Genomic DNA, 13,650 nt, shown 5'->3' with positions numbered 1-13,650 from the left:
AATTGAGGCAGGGAGGGAAAACGACAGGTGAAAGGAATTACCAATTAAGGGAGAGCAAACAGGCCAGATCATAGCATTTTAGGGTTCTAACGTTAGTGAATCTGCACACACAACACATTAAAAAATTTGGTTTGCAGAGTAGCTTATGTATGTTTTAAATTAAAGTGCTCATCTACGTATTTATTATTCGCGTGTCCTTGCGGTTGAATTTTAACTCCATAAATGAGATGAAACCTAAAGTCGATGATCTCAGCCTATTGAGTTGATTGGTCTTCTCAATCCGCTCGTCTAAAACTCAACTTGACATCATCCAGGCTTTCTTACCTTTCCAGAACTCCAGATGGAGAGAAATACATCTAAAAGTAGTTTCATGGGAACTTTAATGAAGTTTTATTTTAATGCTTACGCTTAATGCTTACTAATCTAAAGTCCTTAAGAATATCAAGATTGTGTTGACTTTAAAATTACTATATTGTGTATTTTATGGTTTATTGCTTCTTGCATGTTTACAGGTGTAAGCTGGTCCTTTAGGGTTTCAGGAAATCAGGATGTTTGTTTTTATTCCTATTATTTGCTTTAGTATCTAAGTTTTGTTGGAATTTCTATTTATTTAGTTTATTTTTTTGCTTAATGGTACGGAAACCTTTACCTGATGCCCGTCACACGACAAACACTCCTCACTCCTCATCCCAGCAGGACTAGGAGCTCTTGGCCTTGGAGAATTTGAACTCCCCTTCATCTGCTCTTTCTCTGTGTCCCTTTTCCTGTGCTGCCATTTCTATTGGTGTGCGTCACGCATCGACCTCGTAACTCATTTGGCTCTTTCTCTCCTCTCTCTGTGTCTCCTCCTCTGATCCCAATCATAACTTTTTTATTTTATGATTCCTTCTTGTTTTCTGCTTGGATCATCCTCCTCTCCATGTCTTCATTCCCGCCCGCCTCTCATTACGTTTCAATGTTACCATTTTGCCTTTCGAATCGCATCCTTTCTTTCTTCCTCTCTTCCGGTTTTTGTTGGATTGTTCCTTCTTTTTTCCTCCCCCCCGGTTCCTGATATTATTTTCTCAACATGACTTAATTGGACATATCCTTATTATAACTCATCATCCCTCCCATCGTTCATTGAATGGCATTTCTCCTACGACCATTTCTCCCTGCTCCCACTCCTCTTTCCCTTCCCCTCTCTCTCTATCTCGCTAGGAGGACCAGCTTTCCTCCCTGGGTTCAGCAGACCCCGGTGTGAAATCTGAAGGTGGAGGGGGAGGAGGAGGAAAACAAGGAGGAGCGCTAACCAACGATCAAGGCCCCAGAATCTCTTCCTCTGGCATTTTCTCCAACACATCGCCCCACAATGGAGTCCTACCCCAAATTGTAGATCTTCCCTCCTCACCCACTCCTCAATCGCAACCTAGTCAGAATGAAGAGCTCCGTGGCAGTCTAAAGACAGCTTCACAGGCAACCGGGACCACAGCAACGGCAACTACAACAATGGCAGATTAAAGGGGGGAGTAGGTCAAACACAACGGCGAAGAGCCGAATCAGAGAGAGATGGCACCAAGGAAAGAAAAAAAATGTCCCCCCATCCCGTTTTGTTTCCATTTCAAAGAAAATAACTCATATTCTTTCAAAACAATATGACCCGGGCAAGAGAGAGAAGAACACTGTGAGGGAGAGAACTAATAATTACTCTGTATAGTGTTTAACACATCAACACAAAGGGCTCTTCAATAGACTTAATGCTCCCATCCAGCTTCAGATAGTATCAATCTTGCAGGACAAGAAAACGATACGTCTTAAAAAAAAAAAAGATAATAACAACCTGCTCTTTGATTTCATTGCCTCTCTTTGACTCCTTCACATTAAGGATCAAGCACTCAACATTGCACCCCAAAGACTTCGGAGTAGCCTTTAATAAGAAAGCAGTACGCTGTAAACCACTACGAATCCCATGGACCAGCGGTGCCTTTTGAAGGGATTTATACCCATTGAGTTTTTTCTCATTTTAATCGTGTTACAACAACATTTTACAGGAGTTCTGAATGGCCGACACAAAGCTGTACACGCTTCATTGATTCAATTCAATTCAGTTTATTTCTATAGCGCCAATTCACAACACAAGTCATCTCAACGCACTTTACAGTTCAACCAGATCATACAGAATTTCTAAATTATAAAAATGCATTTATAATTAAGTTTCTGAGTTATCGCTCAGTAGAAACAACCATAGATCTACAGCAGTATGAGTTTGTCTAAAACTGCTTTGATATTGACGAGTTTTTAGATATTTCTTTCTGTTTTCCTGCAACAAGTTAATTTGAGCAGGTAAATAAGATGATCTGACAATGGAATTAGTACTTTTTACACTTAAAATAAGATAATAAGATAATGTCAGCTCCTTCAGCCGAGGATCAGAACGCCAAGGTCCCCGCCCTCGACTGCCACCCGTCACACAACGTACCCGACCCTTTTGGCCCCTCCTACAAGTGGTGAGCCCATAGGAAGGGGGACCCATATTTCCTCTTCGGGCTGTGCCCGACCGGGCTCTATGCACTGCAAAAAATCTGAATCTAGATAACTAATTTTTTCTTAAAATAAGTGCATTTGTTCTTGAATTGAGGAGGTAAAAGAGACATGTTGCCAATGGAACAAGACAATATACACTTAAAATAAGAAAACACAATTGCATTGTCTTATTTCAAGTGCATATTATCTAATTATCTTATTTTAGGAGTAAAAATACTCATTCCATTGGCAAACTATCTCATTTACCTGCTCAAATTAAGGGTGAATACACTTAATTTAAGAAATTTTTACTTATTTCTAGATCGTCTTTGCAGTGTGGGTAAAACCCCGGCCACCAGGCGCTCACCAGCGTGCCCCACCTCCAGGCCTGGCTCCAGAGTGGGGCCCCGGTGATCCGCATCCAGGCGAGGGAACACTACATCCATTTATTTTACTCGTCATAAGGGGTCTTTGGGCTGCTCTTTGTCTGGCCCCTTACCTAGGACCTGTCTGCCTTCGGTGACCCTGCTAGGGGGCATAAAGCCCCCAGACAGCATAGCTCCTAAGGTCATTGGGACACTCGAACCCCCCCACCACGATAAGGTGGCATGGGTCATGACCGAAAGACCGAGATCCCTGATACAAGTGGCTGAAATGCATTTTCTCCGTAGTGTGTCTGGGCTTTCCCTTAGAGATAGGGTGAGGAGCTCAGTCATCCTAAGAGGACTGAGTAGAGCCGCTGCTCCTCCACATCGAGAGGAGCCGGTTGAGGTGGCTCGGGCATCTGGTTAGGATGCCTCCTGGACGTCTCCCTGGTGAGGTGTTCCAGGCACGTCCCAACGGGTGGAGGCCCAGGGGGAGAACCAGGACACGCTGGAGGGACTATGTTTCTCGGCTGGCCTGGGAGCGCCCTGGGATTCCCCTGGAGGAGCTGGACCAAGTGGCTGGGGAGAGGGACGTCTGGGCCTCCCTACTGAAGCTGCTACCCCCGTGACCCGACCCCAGATAAGCGGAAGAAGTTGGATGGAATAAGATAATGTGCACTTGAAATAGGACAATACTATTTTTTTTTCTTATTTTAAAGGTACATTGTCTTGTTCCATTGGCAAAGTGTCACTTACCTCCTAATTTCAAGTAAAAACACACTTATTTTAAGAAAAAACTACATACATTTCATGTTCTGTCTGCAACCTGCAGCTTGGAAGCTGCAAACGACTCCCTACTGTGGCTTTAAAAAGGGTCTAAAAATTATTAATTTGAATTTAATTTCCAAAATACACTTATAATAAAAGTACCAGAAGTATATTATTAGCTCAATTTTTCTTGTGCTTAACTTGGAAATGAGCCACTCTTCCTTTTTATGAAATATTTCATGATTTCTCGTTTTAAAACCCTTAAAATAAAACTAGAGTACTGGTTGTTTAACATGGCAACAGATTCCCTGCAGCATTTATTTAAACAAAACTAATAATTAGTGATTTAATAAAAGGTCCTGTCATATTAGAGGATCTGAACGACTTTATTTAGCTGGACTTGGATATAAAAGATTGCAGGCTCATGGTTTAGCTGGACTTTCACATCTTCCTTCCTCTTTCTCTGCTTTGAAGATGGAATAAATGTTCGTCTGTGAGATCTTCCAAATCTTAGGAGACATTTTAAAAAATCTTGATTTTTCAACGACTTTCTCTCTGACCGTCGTGTTCCCCGCTCTCCATGACGCTGTCCTCTGAAGACCTTGGAGAACGCCTTGATTAAATTACAGATGGGTGGATTCTACTAATTGGGTGTTTTTATAAAGCTACCTAATTGATCTTTTGGAGGTCATCTTTGAAAAGGCACTTTATGCCTCGATCGTTCAGAGTTACATTTCAGCTCTACTTTGTGTCGGTCAATCACATAAAATCCCAATGCCATACACTGTGTTTTGTGGTTGTAACATGAAAAAATATTTCTTAAAAAAGGTGCAATGAGTATGAACAGGTTTGCAAGGTACTGAAGGCGTATTAATACCCCGAACACGCCAGGCTGCAGTCTTCTAGAGACGTGGTGTTGGTTTTCCTAGTGCCTTTGAGAGTTTTTCAACAGGGTTTAACTACAGATGTACTGATGGGCCTCCACCTCTGCTTTGTTAGGAGAGTTCAGTTATGTGCCGGAAGGGTCGTAGGGGTTTGAGTTGCAGGAAAGAAAAAAAAGACTTTTTGGAGAACTTTTGTTTTGCTTTCTTTAATCTAAGGGACTACTTGTTTTCAGACTGAGCTCGTGCTTTTTTTTTCTCTTCTCAATCTCAGAACTGAAACATAATAAACTGGTGCTAAACAGAAACAAATGATGCCATTTTACCAAGTGAGCTGTCTGTGTGTCTGCCATACCACTGCCTTCCTGTCCCCCCCCCCAACCCACTGCAGTCTGTCTTTGACCGGACCCCCTCCCCCATGTGTTCTTGATGTCTCTGTATGTTTTGTTTGCATCCTGTTCTTCTCTTATGTGCAACGGTGATTGTCTTCCCCTCTTCTGAGAAAACAAGTGCACTATTTCAATTTTCTGGTTCATTAAAAGTAGTTTAGACGACATAAATTAGTTATAAACTTTTTTTTTCCATTTATTGTGGCAGCAAATGCAAAATTCATTCGCCCTGAGTGACAACTTTAAATTTCTACAACAGCTTCCCCCCTCAGACTGTTCTTTGTGTGCAAATAAACAGAAGTGATTTTAATGGTTATTCCATAGAATGTATCATATAATATATTTCCATATAAACAGATCATTTATAACAATAGAGATTGTAATAGATTAGCCATTAAGTGCCTGAGATGAATGTACTTAGACAAGCTCAACCAAAGGGTTGATTTAATGCAGAAGAAATTTGTATTTGTAAAGACGACTTTACAGATGTTCTTGTTTTGATTTTCTTCATAGGAACAAAAAAGAAAAAAAAATATTCTGAGGTTTTTTTCAAGGTAGAAAAATTAGAAAATCATGATTTTTGAGAAACAATGTTGTCTCCTTTGTGTAAAATGCTTAAAGAAAAAGAAACAAAACGTGTTTCTAACATACATTCATGTTCGTTTTCATTTTGAACTCTGTGTTGCAAGATGTGTCTGTTTATTTCACTGTCTGCTTCCCGTTCTGTTGTGAATGTGATACGACAGGAGGTCTGAACAATTAGGTTCGATTCATACGAAAAACAAAAAACAGTGAATGTTAAACCAAAACCTAGTCACACTGGCGGTCTTAACACACAGGGACACGTAGGGCTACTTTCTCCTTTCATTGTGACATCTACCTGTGTGATGAATGATTACCTGAATTAACATTGCTGTGAAAATACCTCAGTGACTCAGGTAAACAAGCAGTTGCCTCAGAGCGGAGCACTAAGACACACTTAATAACAGAAAAACAACAGGATGAGTCCAGCTTTGGAGAGACTGCCGCTCCATATCTATGCTTTAACAGCACCTGATCAAGCACCTCTGCCCCGTTTCTTCTCTCTCTCTGTCTCCCCTTGTTTTTCTCCCCCCCTTTCTAGCCACTCCCAAAGCTTCATGGAGGACAATGTGGAACCTAATTGGGTGATGCACCATCGGCCGTCTACGGGTTGGCATGGCCAAATGTCCAGAGCCCTGTCTCGTGACGCCATTGGCTGACAAAGGGAGAACTTGGGCCGTTGGTCCTATTCTCTTGTCTCTAGGGATGGTGCAAACCCCCAGCGGACCATGTAAGGAAAAGCTGGGATTTCTTTCATCTTTCTTTTTTTTTTTCCACTTTACTTGGGCCCTCTCTCTCTCTGATTTGACAAAAGGATTGAAATCAATAATTTCAAAATGTGTTGGATCCATATTTCACCTGTTTAAAGCGGGCAGGACATGTTTTTGGTGTAAGCCTGCCGAGCATGCAACGAACAGCTATGCAGTCTGATCAGTCAGCAGGACGGAGGAAGACACAGGCCAAGGACAGCGAGGTTCTCACGCTAAGAGAGAGAGACCTTAAGTGTATTTCAAAGGTGCTTGACTTCTCTTATTATTTCAAAGCTGACTCCTATTTAACCTCCCATTAACTCTTATTTTGGTTCCTCTTTGTTCAGACTTTATCGCTCTTTAATCTCTACCTGGATTCTTGACAGACTTTATGTTTTAGCTCTCTCTTCAGTTTGATTTTAAAGGAAACTAAATATGCACAGCCTATATAAAAAAAAAAACTGCTGAGGAATAAAACTCTTGCTTCGAAGAGGACTTTGGAAAAACTGGACAGAATGTTATTTATATTTCTATAACGGATTCATCTTATTCTAGTATTTAAGGGGAACAAAAGAAACTTCATTAGACATCTTCTGGATGGAGGAGATGTTTATTTCTTGATAAAAATCCAACACAGCGATCCATTTTATACGATCGATTTTCACATTAAGACAATCCGGTTTGGAACAAAGTTGCTCTAAATCCTTGAGGGACGAGCTTGTGTTCTGCCTACTCCCCCAACCCCCCCATACCACAGTTTGCACGTTGCTGTGATCGGCCTGCTCTTTGCTTTTATTTTTATTTTTCCTTTGTACTAGTATTTAAGGATTCAAAGAAAGACACGTCCTCCGATGTGTTTTTTCTCCCAACAATCGCCGAGGAGCTCTCCATTTATGGACGATTCGATTAAAAAAAGCTGCTGGATGAGAACGTTTGATCACCATGGGGGGGTCAACTTGGTGTTTTTTTTTTTGGGGTGTGGCCATATTTCCAGTCAAATTGCTGGTTTATTTCTGCAGCTGGACTCCTGGAAAAAAAAATCCCTGCCATTTCTGCCTGACACGAGAAACGGAGAGAGATATGTTAGAGGTTCTGCTGAAACGAGCGAATGTGTTTGTACATACCTAAATGTATAAGTGTGTGTGTATATACTCAGATATGTGTGTGTATATATGGTATGTTTGTGTGTATATAGATGGTTTGTACATGCAGAGTGTACAGTTATTTTTCTCCTCTAATGTTTCTCTCTCTTTGTATGACTAGGTCTTCTCAAGCTCTTAACATCGAGGCACGGAAAGGGTTTTTATCGAGTTACACAGACAGCTATCAGAGGCACTTTTTACACGCAGACCTAGAATATCAGCCAGGCCTGCCTATCACTTCTAGCTACATCCTTGAATAAGAAGCTAACTCACGTAATCTTAAGCTTGCACTCATTTTCTGACCAACTTAAAGCTTTTCTAGATACGATTTGGGTGAGAGGGCATCGTTTGTATATATTATAGTCACAACAACACCTTTTTGGGGGTTCTTGTATTTATTTATTTATTTATTTTTTTTTTGTCCTCCTGAAATCTTTATTTGCAATTATTTGAATAAAGGTCTTAACTTTGCTCTGAGTTGGATCACTTTTGGTTTATATGATATATGTTTGAGGGTGTTTTTATAAACTCATAGGTATGTATTTAATTCTATTTAATCTGACAACCCTTATATATGTTTCCTTAAATTTTGCCCCACCCCCCCCCTAAATCCTGCCACTCATGGAGATGTTTTTATGCAGGTACATCCGTCCACGAAAGCGTACTGCTACTACTTCAGATTGCTTGTTTTTGTATAGGTCCTAACTAAATAAGTGTGCCTCCTCCTTATACTCTTACTAACCATTTACTCTGCTGGTCTCACTTCTTCTCACCCTCCTTTACAAGCCATAGCCCCTCCCTCACCGCCTCCCTGTCCCCCTCAGATCTCCTCTATTGTTGTTTTACCAGGACAGACCTTTGGGGATTTTGTGTATATTAATGGAAGAGTGGTGTTGAAGAGTGTTTTGCAGTTATATATGGATTTGTTATGAATGTGGATATTCTGCCAGTTGAATTATTATTGTAATAATGATAATAATCATTGCATTTTTTTTTTTGTTTGGTTGATTAATTCCTATGATGCAGTTGAAGAAGATGACATTGGTTTTTGTTTTCTTTTCTTTTTGAATAAACCACAATTTATATTTTTTGGGTGGGTGACAGCGGAGATAGAAATACATAATTAAATTAATAAATAAAAGAATATTTGAATTATTATCTTGTGGTGTGTTGTTTTCCAAAGAATTTTGAAACCACTGAATCCAGCAAAGAGCACCTATAGAAGGATTTGCAAAAAAATTATACATTTATGGGCAATTTTTTTTTTTTTTCAGATTTTGCTTTTTTTAATATTAGTTTTTAATTTGTTTTACAGATTTTATTTTCAAATATAATTGCTTTCTAATGATATTTTTTTCCTTTTTGTGATTTCTTTACGCAGATAAAAAAATGTATTTATTTTTTTTGTCTTTTCAGATCGTTTTAAGGATTGCATTAATTTCCAACGGCATTTCACAATTCACATTAGCCGTGTTTCAATTCAACTAATATTCGAATTTTAAGCAAACTGTTAAAAGTTTTAAAAAAAGAAAAAGCGAATTGGCAGTCGTTCTATTTGGTTTGAAGAATAAACCACCAGTTTATGGCAGGCCATTTTATCATAAAATCAGCTTCTTCTGCTTACCTGTAATTACTTCTAAGATATAAAAGAACAGTTTTGACCTGGAATAATTATTTTGACTATCCAAAATGATACTTTAAGATATCTTAATGTATATAATGACAAGTGAAAATAAAAATTCAAGATATCTTCGACCACATTATCGTGAATCAAAATGCGTTTTGAGAAATCTCAAATGAGGTCACCTGATTCGTCATTTAAAGAGTCACAGATCCAGAATTATAATCAAGATGTCTCAAAGTAAATTTTGACTATTCAAAAGTAAATTTTTTGTTATCAAGCATCCTACCTTATTGTCCACATTACATCGTAACGCATGGCTTTAGCAAACAGGAAGTTGAGGCTGCAATCTAGCACAGACCAGTATTGGAGCAAAGAATTAATATGGTGTTACAATCGGGGCAGCCATTCTTAAAGGAATAGTACACCCAAAACATGATTAGCCTTCATTTTCTACTCACCCCCATGCTGAACAACACTCTGGAGTACTTTTTTGATATCTCAAATGCATCTGGAGATCTGGGAGGCTTCTTGCTGTCTGCTGACATTCAAATAATGGAGGTCTATGGTGCCCGAGACAGAAAGGTCCATAAAAGTCCACAAAAAACGTGTCAATATTCCTCCATACTGCTCGTCCAATGTATTCCAAGTGTCCTGAGTTGGTAGCATCCAGAATTTACTCGAAACTAAGTAATTTAGAATGTTTTTAGAGCATAAACAGTAGTGTATAGGATTTCCTGAAAGCGCATTCAGCGTCTGCTCTGCCGATAATGCAAGCGTAGAAGAAGAAATGTGCTGTTTACCTTTGCAAAGAAAAACAACGAAAGAAAAATGTCTGAGGACTTCAGTGTTGAGGAAGAGCATGAGTTCTTTGCTGAGCTGAATGCGCACTTTCATCTGGTTTGGTCTGCCGCGGTTTCCGTAGACTTGTGAACTCGCAGTTGCGCGCTTTTAGGAAATCCTATACACTACTGTTTATGCTCTAAAAATATTCTAAATGACTTCGTTTCGAGTAAATTATGGACGCTACCCACTCAGGACACTTGGAATACATTGGACGAGCAGTATGGAGGAATATGGAGGAATATTGACACATTTTTTTGTGGACTTTTATGGACCTTTCTGCCTCGGTCACCATAGACCTCCATTATTTGAATGTCAGCAGACAGCAAGAAGCCTCCAGATCTCCAGATGCATTTGAGATATCAAAAAAGTACTCCAGAGTGTTGTTCAGCATGGGGGTGAGTAGAAAATGAAGGCTAATCATGTTTTGGATGTACTATTCCTTTAATTTACCGTGTCAGTTATTGCAATGTTGCTTCCAGCCATGTTTACCCTCATAACAGGAACATCCAGGAAGCTGGCGACATCAGAACCAGCTGATTGGTCATGTAAGTAAAAGTTTGCTACATCAGAGCTGATTTCAAAGAGGTGTTTCCATTTCCCGTTTCGCGCTAGAACTATTTTGCGAATTTTAGGGAATTCAAGTTTCGCTGTTTCCTTCAAGCTTTTCTGATGCGATCCTTTAAAAAGCACATTGGTGGTGAAACACTTTGGACCATTCTAACTGCCATGAAAAAGTCGGATGTTAGTTGCATATCGACAAAGTAGTCGGATTTGTTTCAAATTTGCCCGCAGAGTAAAGGTAGCGAAAGTCAAGACCTTCTGTAACATCTGTAAAATTTTTAAAATTTACAAAAAATCTGAAACATTGACACTTGAAAAATGGAATCGGACAATTTCAAATGTCAAACATTTTTTTCAATGTTTTCACAAATTAATATGAAGATGGAGATTCTCAGTCACCCTGGTCATAGTCATTCCAAAAAAAATTAAAAACAATCCACTGGACTTGGTTTCAAAAATTTATAATTTCAAAAAATTAAATCTTCAAAGAAAAGTTACTCTGAAACTTAATTTTTAATAAGACATTTTTTAAAGTTTTATATCTGGAATACAATTTTTACACATTTCTTTTTACAAAATCTGTTTTCTTTTTTGCGTTCTGCCTGCAACAATAATGGAGCAAAATTCACTCCATATAGATACCCCCCAAAATGTACAAGTCAATCAAAATATTTAAGTCCTGGTTGTTTATTTTTAGGTTTCCTTAGTTTTACTTCTGATTTACTTGTCCTTTTTTAGGCTAAGTGCTATTAGGCCTATTTTTTTGCCACTTGGGGGAGTGTTGGCCTAGTGGTTAGAGCAGTGGCTTGTGCTTTGAGAAGATTTCAAGTATTCGGTTCGTACCCCACAGCCTGCACTTTGGGTTCCTGAGCATAACCCTTAACCCCACACTGCTCACCGGGCGCCGCACAATGGCAGTCCACTGCTCCCCAAGGGAAGGGTTAAATGCAGAATGAATTTCCCCATTGTGGAACAATAAAGGGATTTACATTGTGGGACTATTTTTTGCTACGTCAAAAAGTTTTTAAAGGATACCGATTTACTGTGATTCTGATTTTTTTTTTGTTTTGACTCCTTAGATACGTTTTTTTAAATATATTTTAACTCAAAGGTGAGTCTTTTCCTGCTCTGACCTGGATCACTGTCCTCGATTGCCCTATTCATACATCGTCTGGCTTTGATTCAGATGGAACTAGATTGTTTCTTCACACTCTCCCCAGCCAACGTAGTGAAGATGAAGAGGGCGAGATGGATCAGAGAAGAGAGGATTTAGCAGAGCACAGAATGTCCTGTAATGGTGCTCACCATCTCACAGCTGATTGCCTGCAGGTCCCCGGGCAGTTTAGCATCATGTGACTTTGTAATGAACCTAACAGATAAAACACCACTTAGGAAAAAGTTTCATGCAGCAGGGGATGTCTAAAGGATTCTCTCTTCTTTTAGGCTGGGTATGATTTTTTGATTAGCTAGAAATATCTAATTACAACAAATAATGCAAGAAAATGAACTCTTATTTCATTTCCTGTATTATTATCCTGAACTGACCTGCCTGTGAGGTTGTTTATTGTTAGTTTTTGAATAGAAAGAAAAGCAGGACTACAAACAGCCTCATTCCAGCTTTTATTTCTCTATATTTGTTTATTATAACTGGTCAGACTGATATATTCTATGTTAGGAAATCATGTCTCTCCAGCTCTAGCAGTGGAATGCAGAGATGCAATAATGCACACTCTCTGTAGACCTCTGCTGACAAACAGGGGAAACTGCAAAGCAACAGGAAGCCAAATTGTGACGGAGGAAGAATCAACTGCATATGGATATTCTTGTTATTTAGGAATTAATCAAAACGCCTGCACTGAAAATTACCTCCAGAGTTTCTTATTAAATAGATTGGCACCAGCAAAGTCACACAGGAAATGAGGAGTGGGACTTTGATTTGAATCCGACTTGGTAGGCCTATAGGAGGGGGTCCTTCAGGTGCTAAAAAACATTGGCGTTCCAACTACAGGTTGCTCTGGTTCAAGCCGACAGAATTGACAAAGGCTCCTGGATAGTGTTAACAGTATTTCATGAATCAGTGAAGGTTCATTGCCATTTGAAATCTCTTCTGTGGTTGCCATGACCTGGATCACTGTGAATTTGCACAAATATTTCTATCTAAAACATCTATTTTTAAAATCACAAAATTCTGGAAATTGTATGTATTTTTCACCTAATTATTTTTCTGTTTATAATCCACACCACAGAAAAATAATCACCAGAATCAGATAATCTTTAATTCAGTTACTTTTTTCCATTTTATTTCCCCCTCTAATGCTGGGTTTGACTTCTCTACTTAGTTTAAAAACTGACATCAAAACAGAGCTTGACCTTATCAATCCCATTTCAGATTATTTTAAGCCCATGTCTGGACAGGAATATTAATAAACTGGCATAGCAGGGTCATAGAATTGAAAATAAAAGAAAATTGTAGTGCAGTATTTATTTATTTATTTTTTTCTCATGGTATAATTTCTGAAATGTGCAGCACTTGATTAATCCGAAGCTAGGTGTAGATCTTGTTTTTTTCTTTGGCTCTTTTTTTCATTAGCTGAAACAATACAATACATAGGCAAAGTTGTAACTTAGACCCCTTTAATTGTGACTGAATTATAAGGTTCACTTTGGGCAATGCATAATTTAGGCAATAACACACTCTGAATAATTGCATCTTTTGAACGAGCATACACTGAAGCATCAAAGAATTCATACCAATTGCAAGATTTTGTTAAACTTTAAAGACAAATTTGCATTTTTCAATTTGTTAGGGTTAATATTTATGACTGTCAACGTGAAATAGAACTAGCAGAAGGAAAACAACTTATTTTGGATAAATTGTCTTTAAAATGTTGCATCTATTGAATTTATATTGTAAATATGTTTCATGTCAGTATTTTTTTTGCCTTGTCAGACTGTTTTCAGGTGTTCCCACAATCCATGGCAGGCTACTAATAGCATGATAGCAATTTAATTGTAAGATTCCATAAATCATAATGTTCAAGTATGGTAATGTTTCTAACATTAAAGAATGTTGTCTCCTCCAGACCATAACAAAAGGTTGAAAATCCAGGTTCAGAAGGTAAATGTTCCCACTTCATTTTGATTCTCAGACCTTACCAATATGGCGACCTTAATAACGCCCTATCGACGTTGCATTATACGTATGTGCTTGAACTATCGCGGGATTCAGGCGGTCAATGCCTGA

The 13,650-nt window shown here is 38.8% G+C and overlaps 1 protein-coding gene across 1 annotated transcript in view; it reads left to right on the top strand.

The window, feature by feature from the left end:
- The window catches only part of LOC107103499 (ras/Rap GTPase-activating protein SynGAP-like), a 345,104-nt gene extending 336,623 nt beyond the window's left edge, over positions 1 to 8,481 (top strand). Inside the window, exon 22 of the mRNA XM_015403604.1 lies at positions 6,029 to 8,481. Within this exon, the coding sequence (XP_015259090.1) occupies positions 6,029 to 6,146 (118 nt within the window). The 3' untranslated portion in view covers positions 6,147 to 8,481. The remainder of the gene's footprint in view (positions 1 to 6,028) is intronic.
- The last annotated feature ends 5,169 nt before the right edge of the window (positions 8,482 to 13,650 follow it).

This window comes from Cyprinodon variegatus, unplaced genomic scaffold (genome assembly GCF_000732505.1).
Source record: "Cyprinodon variegatus isolate N-32 unplaced genomic scaffold, C_variegatus-1.0 Scaffold0, whole genome shotgun sequence".
Lineage (NCBI taxonomy): Eukaryota > Metazoa > Chordata > Actinopteri > Cyprinodontiformes > Cyprinodontidae > Cyprinodon > Cyprinodon variegatus.
The sequence above is the reverse complement of the archived record's forward strand: the minus strand, read 5'-3'. Positions and strand labels throughout refer to the sequence as shown.